Source organism: Strigops habroptila, chromosome 5 (assembly GCF_004027225.2).
Source record: "Strigops habroptila isolate Jane chromosome 5, bStrHab1.2.pri, whole genome shotgun sequence".
NCBI classification, from domain to species: domain Eukaryota; kingdom Metazoa; phylum Chordata; class Aves; order Psittaciformes; family Psittacidae; genus Strigops; species Strigops habroptila.
The window spans coordinates 33,760,340-33,785,407 of record NC_044281.2 but is presented as its reverse complement, the minus strand read 5'-3'; the positions used below and the strand labels follow the sequence as shown (position 1 = coordinate 33,785,407).

At 37.0% G+C, this 25,068-nt stretch overlaps 1 protein-coding gene across 2 annotated transcripts in view; it reads left to right on the top strand.

The window, feature by feature from the left end:
- The window catches only part of CCDC6 (coiled-coil domain containing 6), a 50,385-nt gene extending 33,733 nt beyond the window's left edge, over positions 1-16,652 (top strand). Inside the window, exons 5-9 of one of the 2 annotated variants that reach the window (XM_030488905.1) lie at positions 521-681; positions 2,516-2,672; positions 5,929-6,029; positions 9,833-9,957; positions 12,318-16,652. In XM_030488905.1, coding sequence (XP_030344765.1) covers positions 521-681; positions 2,516-2,672; positions 5,929-6,029; positions 9,833-9,957; positions 12,318-12,509 — 736 coding nt within the window. In that variant the 3' untranslated portion in view covers positions 12,510-16,652. Of the gene's footprint in view, positions 1-520; positions 682-2,515; positions 2,673-5,928; positions 6,030-9,832; positions 9,958-10,299; positions 12,271-12,317 lie in introns of those variants that run through there. The other variant, XM_030488906.1, reaches the window with a different exon arrangement.
- Positions 16,653-25,068: the final 8,416 nt, after the last annotated feature.

The window sequence follows — 25,068 nt, the reverse complement described above, 5'->3', positions numbered from 1 at the left end:
AGGAAAGAGACTGTTCAACTATGCTTCAGAAAATAGTGATGTTTCCTCTTTTGGTGATGGTGAAACACAGAAAAGCTTGTGTTTCCCCCTAGACATACTTTAGTCATCTTCTCATCTTCGATATGTGTTCTTCCAAGAACATAAATCTAAAAATTCGTAAGAGATTAAATTCATTTGATCAGAAATTATTTTGTGGAATAAGTAGTGTTTGAGTATAGAACTGAGATAACCATATATAGTCCAGAATTTGTGTTTTCTGAACTGTATGCAGAAATATTTGGAAGTGTCATGTCTGAGTATTTCAGAAAATCCATCTGTGCTTAGACAACAAATTTTACCTTTTTTTATTTTTGAGTTAAAAAAGATAACTTTATAAATCCTCCCAAAATTCTCTCCCCAAAGACAGTAGTTAAAATAACTCTTTTACACCTGTCAGAATCCTTGCAGTGGCTTTCTGGGGGATTTAAGAGGGTTTCTTTTCAGTAGAACTGAAAGTGAATTTGAACTATTTTTCATACAGAATTTTGCAGGAGAAATTAGACCAGCCAGTATCTGCTCCACCATCACCCAGAGACATATCAATGGAAATAGATTCTCCAGAAAATATGATGAGGCATATCAGATTTTTAAAGAATGAAGTGGAGAGGTTGAAGAAACAGCTGAGGGCTGCACAGTTACAGCGTGAGTAAACAACTTGGTTTAAATCTTTTTAGGTTTGTGTAATGTGAGATTTTTATATGTACTTTAATGAGTTTGAATTTAAAGTAAAAGTGGAAAAAATAGGGCAGGTTGAGATTAAAATATTTTCATAATTGCAGTATTATTGCTTCTTGATGTATTAATATGCAGTTTGGGGGTTTTTAGCTTTACTAAAAAGGTGTCTGGAAGAATCAACAATTTTTTCTTCAGTATCTTGGGCCAGAAGAAATGTTTTTATCTTTTTTTCTAAAATTTCTATTTGGGTTTCATCAGTTCTCATTATTTAGTGCCTAGTTCTGAGTCAGTGGCATTATATTTCAATTAATAAGTAAGTAGACACCTAACCACAACAGAAGAGTTTGTGGGGAATGAGCAGTGTTTTCCCCCTCTGGTGTGCTGGTCTTGACAGGCTAACTGGACTATTTCTACTATTGTTAAGAGAAATAGCTTGCCAGAGGCAGTGACCTTCGCTAAAGACAGAGATGATGGGATTTTGCAGAGGCCTTGTGCAGAAGTTTGTGGTATTAATAATTTGTGTCAGTTAAAAGAAGATAAGGGCTGCTAATCTTTGTACTTCCCAATTCTGCACTGCAGCCTTTACTTAACTGAACTTCAGGAGGAGAGCAAGGTCTTAGATTCAAAGTATTCTTTGTACAAATCTAGCATAATTAATTTCATTTCAAGTATTCTTTATTAAGTGATTTCTCTTTGAATTTCTGTGATTTAGAATAAAAATTTAGAAGCATTTAAATTCAAATTCTCGTTGAAAATAAGATCTAGGTTTAAAAGTACTTTCTCTTCATGAACAGATTAAACCAAGCTTCAATATGAATAGCAATACTGATGGAAATGGTGGATATGCTAGCCTGCCAGCAGGTGCAACTGAGATACATTTTCAGTTTGGTGTTTGCAATATTATGTTCATTAGAGAACCTCCAGTATTACTCATAAGTACTTAATAAAATCTGCTTACTAAATTCTGATATTGATATTACATTTAGTCTTCCTGAAACACTTTTAGTCTAGGAACTGTTTTGATAAAGAATAGTTTTAAATAAGTGATACTGTTAAATTTAGAGGTAATATTTCCACAGAAGAGAGAGAAACCATGTATTGTTGATAGTTTAGAATATTGTGTGACAAATATTCTTCTGATTGAATACTGTTTAAGTGATATTTGCTGAACTTGTTTAGAATTGGAAACTCAAATTGCCTTTTGATGTACATACTAAACCACTTCCTGGCTTTTAATATCAGTACATGTCCTCTGTGGTAAAATGTGTAATTGAAAGAATGCTATAGAATACATATAAGGTAGCAATTAAATACAAATTTGAGTGGTTTGGGTTTCAGAATTTGTTTTATGCTTCCTCCTTTGAAATGGAAATATATCTTTAAAATAATTTCTTCCATGTGTTGCAGTAAAATCTTTGTAAACATGGAATCACATTATTTTAATGGAGCATAAATCATTGTCTTCCTTCTTCGTGGTTTTGGTTTTATTATTTTCTTCATGACTTTTTTCCTTTTTTTTTTTCCCCCTTCTTTTTTCAAATTCATTTAGGTAAATACTTAAAACTTTTTTTGCTTTTTACCTTTTATTTCCAAAATTAGTGTCAACCAGTAATTTATTTTAGTAGCTACTGTTTGGAATTGGGCATTGAACTATTGAGTTAGAGATTAGAATTTTGAGTGATACATCCTGAGCATTTTTACACCCTCCTTCTTGAAGTACTGGAGTAAAATTAAGCACAATGTGTTTGCTTCTCTGTGAAATTGAATTTCAATCAAATTTTAGCAAAATTCTGAATTTCAGATTCAGAGAAGATGGCACAATATTTAGAAGAGGAGCGACATATGAGAGAAGAAAACTTGAGACTTCAAAGAAAATTACAGAGGGAAATGGAACGTAGGGAAGCACTCTGCAGGCAACTGTCAGAAAGTGAATCCAGCTTAGAAATGGACGATGAAAGGTTTGTATTTTCTAGTGATCCAGATATGTTGTCATTCAGCTTCTTAATCAATACTCGTACTTCTTTTTAAATATTATAGAATAAGTATTTATAGAAATAACCTGTATGTGGGTTTCATCTACATACCAGATTTCATCATGGCTCAGGAATATTTTCAGTAGAATTGTATTACACTTGTATAGAAATTGCATTAATTCTAACAATGAGAAAGAAAATATTTGTATCTGAGGATTGCGTAGGATTTTGATAATTCATATTGAAATAAATATAGCTGTGTAGTTGAGATTCAGGATAATTCAGTTGTAGTACCTTTGTTTTGCCCCTGACTTGGTAACTGGAAGGAATTCTGTGAGCTAGGCACACCATCTTTACTTAGGCCTAAGTAGTCCTTTGCAGAAGGGTTTGATTTCCAAACCATAATATCCGTGATTTTTTTTTTTTTTTAAATTTTTTATTTTTTTCCTCTACTGCAAGCTACATTGCTTGCGCTGGCCTTACACATCATCTGGAGTTTTTCTTGGTGATGCCTTTTAGTGTTTTCTCATGTCATAGTCACAGGAGAGTGTTGTAACTTGAAAGAGGTTTTTAAGTACACTTTGAATAAAACATTCTTATTTCTTATTAAATGCTCATTTTTTTTGTTGTACTGTTTTACATTATTTTGGATTTATAGTGGTCCCTTAAAAAGAAAGTTTAAAAATTACCCTGTGCTGTGTATTCTTTTGATACTGAGCTGTTTCTTCTTGAGTCATCAGTATATTTGATATAAGCCATAATCTACCAGAAACAAAGTACCACATATTTTGATTCAAGGAGCACACTGAAAGTTCAAGGTAGTGTTTTCATTTGAATGAAATACTAGGCAACTGACACATGTTGCAGTAGCATCTGGTATTAAGATGTAGTGGATGCTATATAAATTGATAGAAACACAGGATTCTTGTGTTTGAATCTACTTTTATTAGCCTAATCTTTTCTGCCAGTATTTGCATTGTAATATAAATACAGTCAAAATCTGAATCTATGTGAATTACCAGTATTAAGCCAAAGTTGCAGAGTATCTTTTTCTTTTTTTTTTTTTCTTCCCCCCACCCCCTTAGTTGTAGGTAGTGGTAATCAATAAAATGCTAGAAAATTTTATTAACTCTTCTGTACTTCTAAGAAGTTTCATTGTTGTGTTGGTTTTCTTGGTACTGCAAAAGCATGACACAGTCACTCCAAAACAGGCATTCACAGTGTAAATAATACAAAGCAAAGGGAAGAATGAAGCAGGTATTAGAGTGGTTAGTCTTAGGAGAACTGTGTACGCAAAATAACTATGCAACTATGTGCAGTAGTTATTTTAAAATGTAAATTTTTGTCAGTTTACATTGTCTTCCTAAAAATGATGGTGGTGATGGATCAGATATCCATTTTTTCAGTTGCATTCTATTAGCTGATGATACTTATTTTTTGTAGATGGGGGTAGATTAGATGTTTCACTGAATGCAAAAGACACAGCTCTCCCAAAACTTCTTCCTCCTGACTAGCAATAGCTTTGTCTTCTCAATCCTCCATCCTATTCTGTGGAGTAGTAGGGAAATATCTGAAAACAGCAAGCATACAAATGGATATGCTGTTCCATTATCACCTGATCCAGGTCCTAGGAAGACTTACAGAAAATTGTGTAGAATAAAATATGATTATATGGCAAAGACCACTGCCTTGCTTTAATACACATACTGTCTGCATTACAAGTTACTTTGTGTTGCAGAGGTGGCCTAGTCCGTTCAATTTTGCTAACCTTTCCACCGGTAGCTCTTCAGAGAACTTAAATTTTATTAAACTTTAACTTGCCAGTTTGATAATTTTGTGTTGTTCTCTATTACAGCCACTTGTATTACCTGATCCACCCAAATTTCAACCAACTTTGATATCACTGCAGTTTAATGCCTGTGTTAAGTGGTGTGGCTTAGTAACTGAATATCGTGGTTTGAAAAATAAGATGCGGTTTCAAAATATGTTTCAAATAGTTTATGAAATGGCTCACAGACCTTGAAGTAGTCATCATTGTGAGTTCCACCGAATAGGAGTATTTTTAATGCTGCTTTATGTTGTGGGGTTTTTTTCTGTGATCAGGAAATATACGTAGCTACTAAGAATTTCTGAGAAGATAGTGGTAAAAGGGGAGGCAAGTAAGAGTCAGAGGGCTGTTAGATAGCTAATTTTGCCTGCTGCTTTACTGAGTACAGTAAATAAAATACAGTTAAATGTAATAATATAAACCCAGGTGCACTGATTTGCAACCATATGTGCAGGAGACGGCAAGTAGGGGAGCCTCTAATCTAGGCAATGACTGAAAAACCTACGTGGAGAGTCTTGCATAAGCAAGTCAACCGCAAAGCTGCTAGCCTAGTGCTGTAGAAAAAAATACATAAAATTACTTTTGAGAAAAAAACCGTAAGTGGCAACTAGGAGCAATTGATGTGATTTTTATCTTCTTGTAGAAAGCACTTGATGGCTATGAAGTTTCACTGTATTCAGAGAGTAAAGTTCAAATAAATACCACTGGAATTATTACAGGTGGGGAAAAATGCCTTGCCTGAGGTTCTGATCTGTTCAGTTTATCACAGTGAAGTGTGGGAGGTGTCTTGCAACACAACCTAGAAGTGCGTTTGGTGGGAGAAAGTCCACGATTCAAAATGTCTCCCTTCCAGTGATGAGATGAGCATGATGAGCAAATGGCTAAACGTATACACCAGAGGTATTAAAGTAGGGAACAGACTATGTTTTTAAGTGTGAGGCTGATAAGCTATTGGAATAAAATATCAATATTTTAATGATTCCTTTTTTTGCCCCCCTTTTCATGATTTCAGATTAGTGCTGAATGCCTTTCTCAGAAGATAGACTTCAGCCAGACAAGCTATTGAATAGTTCAATGTAGAAATGATGTGTAAACTGCAAGAATGTAGTTTAAGTCAGATCAGATGACATGATTTATACCTCTGGCCTTAATATGTACTATTGTAATCATACACAACTTGTACAATTTTAGCTGCAAATGATTAAGATAAGTCCAGCTTTTTCCATTGGAAGTTAAGCTAGTATCTGAACCTTCAACAATGATGAGAGTTCCTGTCATGACTTCTTAAAGGTCACTGTTCCTTCATTAATCTAATGTGATTTTTATGGGAATTGAAAAAAACATAGTGAAACATTTAAAACATGGCACATTTTAAAAGGTTTGATCTAATCATTCTTTACCTTTTTTTGTCAGATATTTTAATGAGATGTCTGCACAAGGATTAAGACCTCGCACTGTGTCCAGTCCTATCCCTTATACACCCTCACCAAGTTCTAGCAGACCTATATCACCTGGTAAATATTTAACGCAGTTTCTAAAATTATTGTATGCATCACATAGTAATGTGCCCTATTAATGTATTTAGGTCAGTAGCCTTTCAAAGCTAGTCTGGCGGAAAAAAAAAAATCATAAATGTAAGAATAGTTTTGCCTTAGATGTCTTCTAGTGCAGCATGTTTTCGGATGGTTCTGTTTTGCGCTGTGAACAGATATTAAAGGTCAGTTAAGTAGCTATCACTTGGAAGTTTTATTTCTTTTCTTTCTCTCCTACTCTCTTCTTTCTTTCTTCCTCCGCCTGCCTTCCCCTTCCCCGAAGTTGCTCAACAGGTTGCATAGTTCAAACAGATTTCTAGAGTTTGGTGATGAACTAGTAATAAGGATGCTATTGTGCTCTGAATCAAAACTTCTTATAGAAGTCTAATCTTAAAATGTGTTTAGAAAAAAGTCAATTTCCATTTCTCTTTAGTAGAGAAATGGTTTTTTTACTTCTATTTACTATTACTATAAATTACTATAAAATCAAGAATTCCTGTGTCTAGTACTTTGTATAATAAAGGCAAGCTAACCTTTTCTGAGTTTTTAATTACTTAATATATATATATTTTTGTTTAAAGGAAATGTATTTTTGTTACTAACACATTTACTGACTGAAATTTAAAATCCCTTAGAATTGCTCTTGCACATTCATTGGAAGTTGTTGGCCGTGGATGTTGTATGGCTATCACAAATTCACTTGTACATAACGAAGTGAATCCCACATGTCCTGCTTTCCCAGGTTCACCTTTAGAACCTGTTGGACAGAGTCCTACAGTAAGGGCAAATGAGATGTGCTTTGTATTGACACATTCTGCACAGTGGGATTGAGATGTTCTATTGCGCAGGTCTGCTAGAACATATAAAATTTATTTAAACTGTAATTTTCAAGATTGACTTTAGTTTTTCAGAAGGACTCCAAATAGTTTTCATCCAGGTGTTGCATGTGGAGTAAGCACGTGTAAAAACTAGCGATGGCCATAAACCATGTTACATTGTTAGAGATGAGCATTATTTTGATGTTCTGCAAGGTATGTTGCCAAGAAAATGATACATGTTTTCTTTTTCCTGTAACTGCACATACAGAAATGTGGTCGTGCTAACCACTGTTCTGGAGTAACTACTGTGGACGCTGATGGTTATACCTGTGCAGCCTTCATAATAATACAGTATTCAACTGCACATTGTATCTGCAGTCCACGCAGTGGTTATAATTAAAGCTACATGTAGGAAATATTATCTGGTCACTTATAGGCTTGCATGCTAGATTACCTAGAAATGGACCCAGTTTAGATGCTGATGTGTCAGTGCAAGATTCCTCTGTTGGTGTGTTCCTACGCTGGGACTGAGGCACATTCCTTGTTGCCTGTGGACTTTACTTCCCATCAATAGTTGATAGAACAGTGCTGTGTTCTAGTGGAAATTACATCCCACAGACAAAGGAAAAAAGATCAAACACAAAGCTGAAACACAGTCTGAAGCAGAGTTAAAAATAACACAGCTGAAATGATAGTTTCTAACAGAGTTCACAATTTTGATAATGTTGGTATAGTAAAGGTTCCTGGCTAGCACTTTTGTACAGGCAGCTACATTATTATTCACATCTGATAAATTGATATCCACGGTTGGGAAGTTTCAGACTTCAGAAAAATAGAAGCAGTAGCTTTTAAGAGAACTGATGAGATCAGTTGGGAATTTTGTACAGCTGTCTGGGATACATGAATGCAGTAAAGGGTGAAAACATAGGGTTTGAGACTACTCGATACATGAAGTAGTACAGTAAGACACTGTCAAAAGTGTCAGCACAGAATAATACAACAGTTGTATTTTGCATCTAGTAATCATATGACTTGTCAGATTTATTTTGGGAAATGATGTTCCTGAATTTGTAGAAACAGAATTTGAAACCAGTTAGAAATGCTATCATTTCATATGGATAGCCGGTCAGGTTTAATGGGCCAGATTCTGGTTCCTGAACCTCGGAGTCCTTTGTGCTTGCGTGGCTTGAGATGCTGCTTTTGAGGACTCTTTCAAGCTGAGATACTGCTGAGTTTTCTAGCACAGTTCATGGAACTTCGAAGATTGTGGAAGTATTGCTACTCTAGGCAGCTGGCAATTAATTACTCTAATTACCAGTTAGTCTTTAGTGTAGATAAACTGTTTATGCTTTGCTTCTTCAGCTGGGCTAGATAGAGATTTTGGGCTGCAGAGATAAGCTACCTTGGATGTACATGCAGTACTCTGTTATTGCTTCTTTGACTGCTATATAGACTTGCATTTGTAAAACTTTTGGAGCTGGTTTATCCCAAAGCAGTGTAAAAATTGTAGTGTTGCAAAGGCGATTTACAGTGTGTTTTCTGCCTTTTACTGCTTTGGGCTCTTGTCTCTGACTTGCAACAGATTGTAATCTATCTGAACGTTATCTTGTTTCTGTCCTTGCACTTACAAAAACAATTATTAATAAAACATGTGCTGTACATACAATTGGATTGTGTAGTCAAAAAGCGGATTAATTTTGTTAAGCTGCATTGTTTAACTGCTCTAAAGGGACAGTGATTATATTGGAGTCACTTGTAATTTGCACCTGGTATACATTATAGGTATAGCAGAATCACACTTTGAATTGAAGGAAGCAAGGGGAGTATGTTTTCTTAGATGACTTTATTAGTGATCTAAGGCTTGGTTTTCCCCCCACCCTCCAAGATCTTGTCTCATCAGTTGTAGGCAGAAACACAGATATATGTAGGTAAGGACAAAGCTGGGGGTTGGTGCGTACTGAAGCTGTAGTGACACTGTTTTGCATTGATTTAGTTTTGAAGTGTGAAAACTGTTAAATCCAGTGTGCTGCTGTAGAAGTTTAATACACATTTAGACATTTTTCTTGGTCATAATTCTCCAAAGCAGTTGCTAGTGTCTAATACTGAACTAAGCTGAGAAAAGTCTTGTCTCCTACCTTACTGACATTTTTATCAGAAAGCAATAATGAGCTAGAGGTTTTGAAAACGTGCTGTTTTGAGCAATACTCAAAATGTTGAGAACACTTCAAGGTCTGAATTTTGAACACTTAGCAGTTGCTGTTTCTGTTTACCTGCATTATTATAAATTAGTTCTTAGAGAAAGGAAATATTTAGGTGGAAAAATTAGATATTTGCACTTTTGAATACTACGCTTTCCTTAATGTGGATAAAAGGAATTGTAATTTTGAATGTTAATTGCTAGCCTAGTCCAGCTAGCAACTAATCCCAGCATGTTTTAACTTCACAGCCCCAAAGATCTTTGGGTCCCTGCCTATAAACACTGAGGCAAAACAGAGGGAAGCCTGGGTGTGGATCTGGTATGCCTTGCAGGAGCCACCTACATCCAGTTTCTTTGTGGAAACTTGTAGCGCCCCAGTGCTAGATGGCTTCTCTAGACACCACCTCTCTGCTTCTTCAGACTGTATGTGTTCAGGGAGCCATTTCCTCTGAGGAGAAGGCTGGATGGAAATGCTTGTAGACTAAAACCAAGCTACCAAGGGAGCCTTATATCGTTTATGTTAAGTGAAAAATCGGGTTTAACCTTGTGTAATGTATGTTTTGTAACATATCATAGTTTACTACAGGAGAAGAAATTAATTCTGCATCACACTTTTCAGTTCAATGAATATTTTTAGATGTCTAATCTGGTGGCAGTTACCATTTCTTAACCTGTCATTTATTCAGAACTAAAAAATTTAAAAAGCCTTCACACTTTGGTTTGTAATATAAACAAGAATGTTGATGTTACCTCATTTTAACCATTTTTAGGTCTGTCATATGCAAGTCACACAGTTGGTTTCACACCACCAACTTCACTGACTAGAGCTGGAATGTCTTACTACAATTCCCCAGGCCTCCATGTACAACATATGGGACCATCCCATGGTATTACAGTAAGTATTTAAAATAGTCAATACTTGTCAGTTTGTTTTCTGAAAGTTATAATTGCTTGTCCTTAAGCTTTTTTACAAAACATTTTGTAAATGTTTGTTTTTGTCTCCTTACTCCAAGATATCTCTTGCTGCTTTCTTCAATCCTGATTTTCCTCTTCACCCCTCAGAAACTGATTCTTTTTGGAGAACCTTATTTTCTGCAAAAGAATAGGATGTATTATCATCTTAAGGACAGTAAATAGGTATCATCTTATGGCTCAGCAGGCAGGGTGTGAGAAGTGATGTTCTAAACTACTAAGCCTATCCCAGGAAGTAAAAACATTGCTTTCATTTTTCTCCTAGTCTCCACCATCTGACGGATGAGTCATCTGAGGTTGCTCCAAGCTCAGGTTTTCTTCAGGATGACACACAATGCTACCATCATGTCACTGTAACAGGCAGTTAATTCTTATTTTCTGTTCTCATTGGCAAAGAAGAAAGTTAATATAAACATTTGTTAGGGCAATTTCTCCTTTCAGCTGGAATGATTTCTTTTTACCTGTGATGTTTGATGCATTTCTGCTTAATCATGTAAATTCTAAATATTTGTGGACCTCAATGAGCAAACAGAGCCTAAATATTAACTATTTAGCAAAATACCTCATAGTTGTTGTATCGAGACCATTTTATTTTTCTCAACAGGTATGGTAGTATGTAAATATCCTACGAGGTTTTTACATATACTTGTCATTCTCAGATGTGAAAACATGTTTCAATAGCACTTTTAGTAGAAAGCTAAAATATGGTTGCTTCTAAAATTGCTTAGGTGAATGGGCAAAAATAATTGTTGATTTCATTGAGCAAAGATTGGTGGGAACTCTACACTAGTGGTTAGAACAGGAGGGAAGCTGGAGTTCAGCAGGAAGGTAAAATCCTGGTCTGGGTTCAGCCCACTGCTGTGTGTCATGTGAGTTAGTCACAAGAAGATCTTTATGCTTCTGGAAAATGTGGAACCTAATTTTATAAATAGGTCTTTCAAAGAATTTGTTCTGTTCAGTCTTTGTGAAATAGTACTCCTTCTGAAACTGTAAATTAGTTGGTGTCACATTGAGTCACTATAAAAAAGATCTTCGGGACAAAATATTAACTGTTTTGAGAAAGGTTTTGATAAGTGGCTCTTGGCTTTGTGTCAGTACTGAAACTGGATCTCTTCGTATTATTAGATGTATGCAAATGCAATAAATGATTTTAAATGTTTCAGAGACATCAATCAGTTGTCAAGAATCTCTTGGCTTTTCACATAGAACATTAATGTGTTGTGCACAGTTGCACAGAAAAATAGATGTTATATACATTATTTGACAAAACTGCAGTTTGATTCTTGACTTTTTTTTTAATCTCCATTAGAGAACAAATTGTCTTTACTTGTAGTACATTTTGTATAGCACTGTAATCATGCTTGTCCCCAGAGCTGATCGTCTGTGGTTGATCACTAATTGTGGGCAGGTGGTTTGTCATGCCATAAGGTTCTTGATTAATGCTAACTGTAGGTAAGTAGTGAGTGTTTTGGTTTCAAAAGCACAGAAATTAGTGCTGTGCAGTGTAGTTTATATTTTTACATTGCTAACATTAACGAAGATTCCCCTCCCCCTGCCACTGGTTTGTAAAGATAAAGTGGGTTTTATATCTTTGTGTTTAAATGTGCAGGTTGTTGAAAATCTGTGGTTTCTGTTGAGGGGAGCTCTCTATAACTGCTTTACTCCTGCAGCTCAAAGGGTTGTAATCTTTTTTTGTTCTCCAAAGAACAATTTGTATTATGTTTTGGTCTTGCTCCACAGTGCAGGCTAAAAGTCTTTCAGAAAGCTAGAGACTCTGGGCAGACTTCTTGGCATTTGAAATACTTCCACCCATGCTCAGGTGCCACATAGTTGGACTTCATATGCCAGCAGCATAAAAAAGTTCATCAGCACCTACTGGTTGCCCAAACACAACTGGGAGGTGATGTCTCTGCTTCATCTCTCATTTCTTTTTAGGTTGCTGGTCATCATAGGTGAACGTATCTTCAGGACATATGTCTTATGTTCCTTTCCTGCAAGCTGACAGGAAGGAATGGACGTTCCATTTGTTGTCAGAAGTACTTCCCCATTCTTTTGCTATTTTGTTTCAGAGTAGCATTTATTTTATGTAACAGTTGTATTGTGATTCTTGCAATGTTCTGAAATGGATTCTTCCCATGGAATTGTTCAGGTTTTTTTTTGTTCGTTGTTTTTCGTTGTTTTGTTTTGTTTTTTCCTTTACCAAGCTCAATAAATTGATTAGAGGACTTGCACCTAATGTTGTTCAGGAGTGTGTTAAACATAATTTCAATATTTGTTCTGCAGAGGCCTTCACCACGAAGAAGTAACAGCCCTGACAAATTTAAACGTCCCACTCCTCCTCCTTCTCCAAACACGCAGACCCCAGTGCAGCCACCTCCGCCACCACCTCCACCACCTGTGCAACCTACGGTCCAATCCGCAGCATCGCAGTCAGCCACTTTTCAACATTCAGTGCATCCCTCCTCTCAGCCTTAGTGCATGTGCTCAGCAGTCTGTATGTCAGAAGTGGACTCATAACATGGAGCAGTTTACTAAAAGCCAAAGGCTTACTTGGCATATTTGGATTTGACTTATTTGCACTGAGGTTATATAGGCTTCACTGTTAATTGTGTTGTAAACGTTTGTATAAAATGCAGCCAGTGTTGTGGGTCTACAACACTAACTTAACAAAGTTTTCCATCGGTGTTTACTTGAACTACATGTATGTCCATTCTCTGGCTGGAACATTTGCTACTCTGTTTGGTAATACGGCATTATGTCGTTTTGCTTGGCTCCAAAGCTTCATTTTCCTGGCTTTTAGGTTTGTAAAATTAAAGGGATACCTTTTTATATTTTTTCATGACAATTTGCAGAAAACTAAAGGCATGATGGGCTCTATGATAAATTCTGAAACATGACAGTGTTTACCAAGCTTATGGAAAATCAGCACTATGTTTCATAACAGCTTCTAGTGCAAAAGTGAGTCAGACACTCTAATCAGTGCCGAAGACACATACTTTACTGTGTAGTAAATAAGCTTAATTCAGCACACAGGACACATCCATACTTCTGTTACAAGCACCTCAAATGTATGGTACAGTCTGAATTTTACAGTGAGGGAACTGGCTTGTTGGAGTCTGTGGAATGTAGAATTCGTGGACCTTAAGATTTGATGATTTCACTTGACATTTACGTTAACCTGTAAGCTGCCCATACTGTGTGATCTGTCACAATTAAGTTTGGTAAGTGTGGTCCTGCCCACAGGTTACTGATAGCTAATTAAAGTGTGCTCTTTGATTTTATTTTTTTGCTGCAGAAGGCAATGTGATTGTAGAGAACAGCTGATGATATTTTTTCCCTTGTTAAAATATATTAATTGTGATTCCCCTGAAGCAAAGTTTGAACAGGTATTTTAAATGTTCAAAAGTCTGTTAAAAAGTAAGATATGAGCATATAGGAATATATTGGCGTAACAGCCAAAATGTTGTATTGCTTGGTAGAAACAGTACAAGAAAGTAGCACAACATGGCACTAATGAATGCTTCTTTAGCAGCCTAAGCCGGTACAATGTATAAAAGAAATGTATTCTCAATACATTCTTTCCATTCATTTAGCACAAATAAATTGGTTTCACTTTGCAGTGGAACAAAGTGTCACTTCTTGATATTGACATCTTACTTGGTTACATTTTTTTCTGAGGTTCCTGTTGAGTACTGAGGTTTATACATTATGGATGATTTTAAGTGGTTTACCTCATATATATATATGGATATGTGGGCCATGGAAAATGACAAGAGAATGTTTATTTTATGAGAATATGTATCTGGCTATAATCAGAGCAGAACATGAGTAATTTATCTTTTGTTTACAAAAGTTTGTTTGACATGCCTAATGCTTTATTAAGGACATTTTTAAGAAGGAAGTACAGCATTCTGTAGTATACTAACACTTGTACATATATTTTCATGTTTGCCGCTCACTTATTCAGTAAGAACTGCAAACTGAAAATCTTTCTTAAAATTAGTGCTCTAAATCAAAATAGTAAGTTAAAATAATGTTGTAAAAGGTTCCGCTTAAGGCAAAACTGGAATTTCTTCATGATAGCTATGTAGTTTCAGCTCTGAGAGAATGTAGAGAAATGCATATCAAGTCTATTACACTTCTTAAACCAATATGGGATCAAGTGCATTATCAAATCACATTAGTTATGGTAGTGACTCTCCAATCAAGTGATTCTCCAGATTGTTACAGACGTAAAATTTGACCGGTGCTTCCATCTGAAAATAATTGACTAGCAGATGCTCACCTTTCCAGAGAGGTAACTCAGCTGTGAGCATTGTAATTAAACAGAACTCCTGAATCAGTGGTAGGATTACATGTGAGAAAATTACAGGCAGTCAGAGGTGGGACTGAGGCCAGGATAGGATTGATTTAGTTTGCCGCTTGTCCTTTTGTAAACATAAGACGAATAAAAAAATATGTTCATTTATAAGTAGGGTTTCAGCCCAAGCATACCACTGTTTGAAATGGTACCCTCCTTTCTGAAGTGCTTTGAGATTCTTGGACATACTCTACAGACCACAAGTTCAGTGGTGGTAGTATGAGTGCGGGGGGAGGGAGGAAAGCCTTTGACAGTGTTGTTTTAAGATCTTAAAATGGAAAATTACCTAGAATAATTTACATTTGAAGCATATTCCAAAACTGAATTTGTGTAACCCAAGTTCAGCTGCTGTTATAAAGTGTCTTAGTGAACTCTCCTTACTATTCAGTGGGACTGTTACCAGAGGAAAGTAAAGAACTGACAAATGTATATTAAATCTTGAAAGTGTAACAAGGCGCTAAATTGGCCTTACCTAAGAACATTGAACAAACATTTGCTTGCAATCAGAAGTGTTAAACTCTATTTGTAGACTTTTTGAATAAGATGAGACATTGTGCACAACCATCTCCTAATAAATGTAAATGGATTTTCAGTTTTCCTTGTGAATTATATTCATGAATTATGATTCTGCAGCTGTGATTTTATCCAATATTCTGTAGACTGGAGAGACTCACTTGACAGTGAGGTCCAGGCTTACTATGAAGGCTTAAGTGCTTGGCTTCTTTAGCGCAGAAGCACCTGGGTGGGTTTTTGTTATCTTTTTCATTACTAATGCCTGTCAGTTGCACACTGCATCATCACTAGTTGTGTAAGGCCACAGAAGCAATTTTGAGCTGTGATTAGCATTTTGTGAGTGTACCCCTTTACAGCTAAAGGTTAAAAAAACTCCCATATATATATATCTTCTAGCTGTTTCAGCAGTGCTATACTCTCTGACGATCAAGCAGCTTTCTTTTTACTTTTTCTCTGAAGGGATCTGGCTCGGACACTGGAATGCAGCTGATACTCTGTAGAGCATTGTTTATTTTATCCACAGTTTGTTCCAGAGAAGTTCTTTGGAAAAAAGAGTTGGGACTGTTTGGAGATCCTATTCCAGCTAACAGCCTGGGAAGGCTGTTTTAATTACATGTACTCCTCTGAGAGTGTGTTCCCAAGGGCAGAAAGGGCTATCAGAGTTTTTCAAGAAAATGTCAGTGCTTTTCTGTTGGCAATCACTGTTCTGGAGCTGAACAGAACAGGATTCCTTTCCTGTTAAAACGTTCCCATTCAGGAATCCACCCACCTGGATGAAATTCTTGTGCACTTCAGCTGAATGAAAAATGCAGTCTTGGAAGCAATGAGGAAGCTTCCTGGGATCTGTTCAAGTTGCACTGCTAACAGGAGACAATATAGACTCTATATTTTGTTAATAAATAGAAACTGATCATGGAGACAAATAAAAAAGCCTCAAATACTTTGTCAGAGAAGCTCAGTCATTCATCCTCAGCATTGATTATTGCTTACTAAGATTATTGCTTACATCCAGGGACCTTGTTTAAGTCTTGTAGTGCTTTTTCTGATCCTAATGCTTCATTTTACAAGCAGTATGAGTTCTAATACTGTTCAACTCTTTTTGATGTTTCCTTTTTGTTTCAGTCATGGCAGTCTATTTCTTTTTGATCCTTGGGAGTCTACAGAGCATGGACTATCCAGAGCATGTTTCTCCATTTCAAGCCATCTCATAAGAAACCAGAAGGTTTATGAGTGTAAGCTATAAAATTATAATACATGCATATGTTGCAACAACCTCCTTGAAGGGGAAGATCTGTCCTTTTGAAGAGAGAGAAAGCAGAGCCCCTCATTACCAAATGGCCTGTATGCATAAAGACAATCTGGTTTCCTCAGTTCCCTGAGGAGCTGAATTCCTCTCCCAGCCCTTTTTGGATTTGGACTAGAGTTCTTAATATTTTAACTTTTTTTAAATTCCACCTCTCACTGTAAGAAGTACTCAGGATACCCTTCATGTTCCTTTTGGGTAATAACCACTAGTCCCAGTACAAAGAGAAGCTAAGAGTCATTGCCACTTTGCGGACTAGAGAACGTCACTGAATATGCCAGACTGTGGCCTTTAAGATGCAGTTGTAATACAAGTGTGCTTATGTAGTTTTTTTTCAAGCAGCTGTTGCTGGTTTTGCATTAGTAGTGTGCTCTGAAGAGGAGATAAAACTATGGAGCTTGGCACTGCATTGGCAGACAGCTGCTACATTAGGGAGAATAGTGCTTGTTCCTATTTGACTGGTTAGGCTCCAAAGAAAAGTACTACCTCATACATAGGTTGGGATGATGTGGCCGCAGGGTCAGCAGTAATGTTGTAGCTGTGCTAGGTTTTGTTCTGCATTTATTACCTGGATAGGAGTCTTTTCTCACTGGAACTGGGCTCCAGAGGTTATAAAGCTTTTGTAGAGGAGGAGTGGGGAGTTAGGACAGATGGTTGAAGGTCGAGTTGGAGAAAACTCTGTGTACCTGTAGTAAATTGCTTCTCAAAGTACTCTTTGGCTAGGCCTGGGAATTGCCTCCACTGAAACTACAATTGTTTTTCTGTGTGTTTTCCTTTCAAAAAGAGCTGTGATGCAGTTCTTTAAGTTCCTGACGTTAGAGAAAAGAAAAAAAAAATAAAAATGGCAATTGCCCTTTCCACAGGAATATTGGAAGTAGTCTTCTATGTGCAAAGGCAGGTTTTCTCATGATATAAGTTAATGCTGTATCTATGAACGAGGGTATCTTATTCTAGTGGTAAAACCTAAGCTGTCCAGGGCACTTTAGTTTGTGATTGCTGACTTTTGTTTTGGCAGGTGTTTCAGATGAAATCTAAGCCTCCTGGGGAGGAAGAAAAAAAAAAAAAAAAAAAAAAAAAATCACCTGACAGCTGTAGACTGTTTCTTTCCTGCAGAAATACAACAATTTCCTCAAATACAAGTAAAAATGGAACAAGCATCCTTGAGCTTTTCTGAAGCTTACATTTAATTTCAGTACCTTGGTGATTGCTTTTGTGTTTTTAGAGAATCTACAAAGGCTCATTACAGGTTGGTTGAGTGTCTAGCTGGTTATTCCTGTTTTTCTCATCCTCATGAAGGAAGCCTGTTCAAATTTGAATCAAATTTTAAATCCACTGGTTAACAACAGTGGTCAAAATGCAGATTTGTTGAGCATGAATCCAAGTGATGACTTCAGAAGTATTACACTGTGTTGGTGTGAATCAGAGCTTATCGTTGAAAGAACCTCAGATACAAAGAAGTTGGGTTTTGTTTTGTTATTTTTTTTTTTTAAGCAGGTTACATTTTATTCCTGTATTAGCTGTTTTACTGCTTTGTTGTATATCTGAAGGTGTTTACATATATATTTGTAATTGTTACAATGTGTCTGTAATCAAGCTCATCTGTGCCTTCATGCAGATTTCCAATAAACACTTGATTTTTTTGTATTTACTTGTATGAAAGACTATGGGGTGGATGTATATTTCCTTCTATCTGTCAGTCTGCCATCACTGGGAAGAAGAGGAGGAAGATGAGATCTAGGAGTCGGAGAAGAATGTGTGTTTTTCTTTATTTTTGCTGACTTTAATTCTAGTTGGGCTGTTGCTGGTATTTTCGCTTAAATGGCTGAGTGGGGAACCTGGGGATTATCGTAGTTACATAATAAGGTTTGCATAAGAGATGCTCCTCACTTCAGATTAGGTGACTATTCAGAGTATAATCACGCATGGTTGACTCTATCAGTTTTGCTTCTATCTTGGAAGAACGTAGCTATGTTTCTTGAGCTGTTGTTGTGGGAAAATTCCAGAGCATCTCTCTCACCCTGAATTAAACATGTAGGTTTAACCTTTTACAGCTGCCTTCCAGGGGGAGATAGGGCTACAGCAAAAGCTGCAGTATCTTTTGGTCTTAGTATGCCTGCTTACCTTGAGGATGCTTTCTGATGATTGGGAGTTAGGAGATATACAGTTTCTTCTTTTTTCCAGTTTTTTCTAAGCTCACAGGGACAGAGATGTGTATTTGCACAAAGTTACAGGAAAACCTATGTGTTTTGAGTCAAAAGCAGTATGCAGCAGTACAGCTGCTTTTCTGATCTAATATTAAGTAGGCAAGGAAGAGAAGGGAAAAAATGCTTTCTTACCTGTGTGCATGCTGTATATTTTATAGTTCGGAAAAAAGTGCTTTTGCTATTTCTTTTTAGTAATAAAGGTTATGGTATCTGATGGTCTACTTCAGCTTTTCTTGTAATCAAACCTGATTACAGTGAAGTAGTTTCTACCGTTGATGGATTCAGTCATTTTCTAATCAAGATTTGTCTTAAGAATCCACCATGATTTCTACTGGTTTGCAATATTTTCTTATTTAAACATTAATCAATTATTGCATTTAATAATCAATATTAAAGCATTAACCAATGTGAATTTGTGGATGTTTCTGTTAATTATAGTGAGTGCTTTCTTCGTAGTGGCATATCATATTAACTGTCTTTGGATAGAAACAGAGGAGAAAAGCAGGCGTAGTGTACTACTAACTGCAGTTTTATAGTTGAATTATAAACTTTATATTGACAGTTGAATTTTACACTTTCGATGCCTAGAGGTGATAGTATGCATTTGTGAAAATTCTGTGCAATTTGTTGTATTATCCCTTGTGAAATCTCCCATTTTTGTCACCTTGTTATTGTATGCATTCATTCATCAGCTTAGCATGGAGCTCACCTGTGTGACATACTCAGTAGCTTTTTTAAGTATTACTTGCTGTATCTGGCTGTATTACCAAGTTTCTGGGGTTAGATCTTAAGGTCTCAGTAGCACTTATGTGTGCTTATCCTGTATTCAGTGTCTGAGTCTTGCTAAAGTCATTGGTTGAATCCACTTTGTCAAACAAGTCTTTGTCTCGTTGTTTAGCTGCCACTCAGGCATATCTATGTGACTGCATGCTCTGCTTTAGTCAGCACAGGCCTCTGCATGCAGTATAAAGCATGCTATTCCATTTTGACCAGTAAAATCCCAGTATTATGGTGACTGCAAGTTCTTGGCCACGGAAACACTTCAGTGAATGCTAATATAGCTGACCCATGTTACTGTGTTTCTAGAACACATACAATATTTCTTACAATGTCTTTATTCAAAGTCTGCATTGCAGATGGCTTTAAACTGAAAGAGGGTTGATTTAGATTACAAACTAGGTAAAAGTTCTTCACTATGAGGGTGGCGAGATGCTACATCAGGTTGCCCTCACAGCACAGTGAAGCTGTGGCTACCCTGTCCCTAGCAGTGTTCAAGGCCACGTTGGGCAGGGCTTTGAGCAACCTGGTCTAGTGGAAAGTGTCCCTGCCCATGGCAAGAGGTTGGAACTAGGTGATCTTTAAGGTCTCTTCCATTCTATGATTCAACTCTTTCCGCTGCTGCGAATACTGAGCAATCAGTAGTTCTTCCTGTCTCTGGATGACATAGCCACTGGGTCTGTGAACTGGATAAAAAAGCTCTGTTGATGCTGTCTGTCTTCATGCATGTCTTGTGTTTTCTTTCTGATGTTTGTTTGAACAGAAATATGTTGCTTGAATACTTTCAGAAGACCAGATGAAAAGGGAAAAATTATGCATGTGATTGGTTTAATTTCAGGTGGTACTGTCCAGGTGATTTTGCCTGTAGATGGTTCCTTCGTATTTCTTCTGGTGCTGGGAAAGCAAGTTGACAGCATTACAGGAGTTAAATTAGAAATTCTGGTAAGCTGCTGAGCAGGAGAAAGGATGATGCATTGCAAAGCAAGCAATTTTAATAAGCCTAATTCTTCCCAGTATGTAAAGATGCTGGCTTGGACATCAGTTTCATGTGCTTCTGAGGCCATTCCATACGTTCCAAGGTGTACAGTGTATCCTTCAGCCCAGAAGCAAGAAGAGGTTGAAGTCAGTCCTGTATTTCCCAGATTGACACTGAAGGTATGTATAGACCATTAGCTCACTTGAATGCAGAAAATACTAAATACAGGTATTGGGGAGACTGAGATGGGAACCTTGCCTTTGTGCCTCAGGGCTCTTTGTGAAAATCAGCATATGGCTTTTCTCCTGCATGGGGAAAAGTCTCCTCCTGTCAACCAGTGAACTGGCAAACTTTTTTTGCTTTGGGTGATACAGAGCAAGAGTTGGAGTATTTACAAGAAAAAATGAAAAGTGAATGCAAGATATGTCTTGTGTTTGCAGAGTGGAACAAGTGTAGTTCCAAATCCTTTGCATTAGCGAAAATGCTGTACAGTATGCCCCATATTGTTTTTCTCTAAGGCTTCAACAAAATCTGGCATGTGAATTTAATGAAACCAGAACAATGATCTGTGGGATTCTCAAGTATCTGTTGTGTGACCATCTCCATCCTTCCTATCAAGGAGGGAAATACTGATGTCTAGTGGGACTGATTTAAACTACACAGCATGAATGCTTTTCTTTGTTGTACTAGAGATGAGTTGGAGAAATTAACAGGAACCTCACAGAACATCTGTGTGTAGCCAGCTGTATTTTTAATGTATTTTTGGGGACTGTACTTCAGAAGTACACTGCTCCTACCTCTTTTCTTCCTCAGTCCATATAGTTACATTCTGCTTTTCTCCGGTAACTAAAGGCCTCTTTGATCCAGTGTGAAAAAACAATGTTGTGAACTGGGCTCTTGCCATTACAGGTCTGAGTGCATTTTGACAGTTACTGCTGAATGCAACAGGTTGTAACTCCGTAGCGAATCTTAACACTGTCTTGGCTGTCAACAGCCTTAAAAAAAGAAACAGTGAAGAGGCCAATAATGAGTACTTTATCTTTCTATCTGCTATGATCATCCTGATTTTTCTTTGGCTCTTCAGCACATGCTATTTACTTTTGCTTATTTCCTAGTGAGGGAAAGAAGGAAGGTTAGTAATATGAAGTAATTTTGCAGTTCATCTGAGATTGGTACCTGACTTTCTTTTGAATATGCAGGTTTGCTAATCTGCATCACCAAATAAGGCAAGTTGTTTTGGATTGCTTGTATGTGAATTTTTGCAGTAGTTGTGATATGAAAAGGGTTGGATGGTTACTTTTTTAATAACTGCCCTCTAGGTGTTGTTACTCCCTTTCCCGTATACCTGTCTGCACTGGGACAGTTGCACCATGCTTAATTACCCCAAAGTAGATTGATGGCCTTGGGACCTTCTGAGCCTTCGGGTGTCTCGTGCCCCATGGGGTGGATCCAAAGATGCGGAGGCAATTGGGAGTCTTCCCGTGCAGCTAAGTGTGGAGAAGCATGCAGGAAGCACAGGCTGAGGTTGTTTTGCAGCCCTTGGGTCTGTAAATAAGCATGCTGTTAGCCCACTAGGTTGGAGGCCTCGCCTTCCCCTCTTCAGTAAGTGGCAGAACAGAACCCAGGATGTAATTTCTGATGTGTTAAAGGCTGCATATGCCTCTTGTCAATGAAGCATCCTTCTTTACCTGAAATAAGTCATAATGTATATATCGGTGTATATTTTAGCAAATGGGGGAAGAAATGACTGGCACTGAGTTTTGGGACCAACAGCTCTCTTGCTTGGTTTTGCATGTCTTGTAGATTTAGATCTACCTCTTGAACTAATCTATCAATTATCTTGGCTCCAATATAAATAAAAAAATATAGCATAGCTGTGGCAGTAGAGAAATTGAAGTTCCTAAATATGATCAAATCCTTAGTTGCAGCATTACCTATCAGCAGAATCTTAATTTTCACAGAAATGGTAGCTAGAAATGAGTTTCTGTGGATGGGTGATTAAAATGATTAAAGCTTTTAAACTTAATACATTCTCATGTTGCTTTTGCTTGTCAGGACATATTTCTGTATAATTTTAAAATCACCTACTCACTTTTCCCGTGAATTTCCTGTGACGTTTCCTGCAGAGATTCTTGCAGCAAACTTAGTGAACTGTAACTGTCATAAGTTTTATTTAAATTTATTTACCTGGGTTTTCTTTCCAAAACAAGTGTTAGCCATGAAAGCATACCAAGGAATTAAACCTGTTAAAACTTTCTGCATTCCTCACACTATTAAGAAACTCCAGGATTAGCCTGGCTGTTGTCTTGAATGTTTAATTAAGGAGACTTCTAATGCTGTTAGTTCCTGAAGGTAATTAAGGAGTTTCAAGTTAACTGTTTCATATTGTGAAATATCATTGAGTTTCTTTAAAAACCTTCTGTATAGACTAAAGCATCTCCTGCTATTGAGTGTATCTATATTGATTCTGTGTAGCTGAAATTAATATCTGAATTAAGAGGGAAAACTGTCTTTTTAGCTGGAACACCCAAGAGCTTCCCAGAGATGCTCTGGGAATGCTGTGCCTTTGTTCCAGTGGACTCCATGATTTAAGGGATGATGTATTGCTAGAATGATTTGTGTGAGTCAAAATTGCATGATAAAACTTTGACTTCTGTTTTATGATATATTTTAGGAATCCACTTAATTGAAATGGTGGCCCTTTGCCCTAAAATTCATGTTAACTATAATTTCAGCCCAAATCTTACCTAAACTGCTGGGAAAACATGGTCTCTTGACAGCAATAACCCTGCTAAGCTTGTCTGGAGCATAATGATTTTTTTTTTTTTTCTAGAGAGAAATGTTACAGGGGAAGTGTGCATGTATGTGCAAATGCAAAGTATCGTTAATATCCTGCCAGTTTTAACACCTGTCTTAACTCTACTCATCTGCCTGATCTATAAAAGAAAGGCAAAATCAAACCTATTTTGGATTGAATACTATAGCACGTTTTTAGCACTGCCAGCATGCAAGCTGGAGACTAGCGTGGAGACTGTTTGTGATAGGCTCTTGTTTCACAGTTAAACTGGTTCAGGCTTGTTCCTATCTTTGTGTGCAAGGGGTCCGAGGGGAGAGCCGTACAGAAGGAAAACGGAAAGAAAAACATGAAGGAAATAACCGGCTTCTGTGCACACCATTTCCCATATTTACCAAGAGCAAAAACCCCTGAAGGGTTTTTACACTTTGAACTCTTAAAATTCAACATGAAGCACTGTTTCCAGGGCAGGACTGTCAGGCAAGGAAAGAAAGACTTTGTTTCTGTTCTGGTGTTCAACAGTTTAACTTAACTGCCCTCCATTTTACAGAATGTTGATTTGAATAATGAAACAAATCGTTATGTGCAATACATGAAAACCATTTGGATGAGCCAGGGGAATAATAAGGGTGAAGAGGGCACAATGTGAACAGAATATTTGGCTTTGCATTGCCTAATAACTGGGTGAGGGGGAAATCCGGCTTGCTTTGTAATAGGAAACGGACCAGATTTGGTACTTTTGCGAGAGTTAAATAGCTTGGGTTTTCCAATTACTTTCACTTTACTCAGTCTTTACAGAACTCTGTTCTTTTGAAATATTTGAAATACTCTGCAATTTCTTCTCTGTTTCAAGTTTCTGTTAAACATAAGGAGGTATCTCCATTTTCCTGGATTACCTCTTTGAAGAAAACTGTAACAGTAAGTTAGATTCTGTCCTGAAGAATCCTAATGTTTAATTGATCAGAGTCAGGATGCCTCATGATTGTAATAAAATTTGCTCAAAATTTGCTAAAGACTTACTAGGTCAAGCCATTAAATGTTGAATAAACTATACACTGTTAGAACTGATCATGACTGAGGCAGTCTTTCAGGTTACAAAATTCACATCTTGAATAGTTTATACTGGCACAAGCAGCCAAAATTGTAGCCTGCTTTTGTGTGTGTGTGTGTGTGTGTGTTATAATGAAAATACATTTAAATCTCTTGTCTTCATTGTTTGGATTGAGTAGTTTTGGTTTGGTTTTCTTTTGGTTAACATGCTGCCAGGTTTATTTGCCTGCTGCTTGCTTCTCTTGCAAATCTTGCTATTTGGTCTATGCTGCATTTCATCAGTCTCCTGTAATCACTGTGGCAGCTTTCCTTTACCACTGCAGAACTTTATTTTAGAGGATTTTTTCTTTAATGATACTAATGTCCTGTAATTCACAGATGATGGTGATCTTACCAAGCTTAGCAGTCATGCTGTAGGGGTCTCATCTGCTGCTGACAGTACAAATTCCATATTCTCATGTGCTTTTCAGTTACTTCCTGTCTTCCACATTATGTTTTTAAAATTGTTCTGGAGAGAGGAGTTTGTAATGATTTGATTTTTTTTTTTTTTTTTTTTAAGGCAGTGTCACTTACGTTTATGAATTGCCACCTGACCTTATTTAAAATCTATTAATAAAGGAATCTTTTAAGCTCTAATTTGGCAAATATCAATGAATCTTTGATCAGTCGCCCAAAATACTTGGATTTGTTAAGGGCTGAAATTGACACTTATCTAAATATCGGGGTCAGCTGTTGTTCCTGTTTGCGCTGATGAATAACTAAAGCGAGGTTATTTCGGATTTAGACAAGCAGAAATGAGAAGTTAGTTTTGGTTGCAAATTCCAAACAGATGAGTGGGCTTCAAAATTAGCTTTGACATCTTCTACACCTTCCTGAACATTTTACAGTGGTTTCTAAACCAAACGCTTCCTCCAAGCCTCAGAGCTCAATGAAAGGCACAGCAGTGTAACTACCACAGGGGCAAAAAGAGCCAGGGCACTGTTCTCGCTGCGTTTATGCCTGATATTAAAGTTGTGCACAAGATGCCCAAGCTTCGCTTTCTTCCTCTACAGCAAAT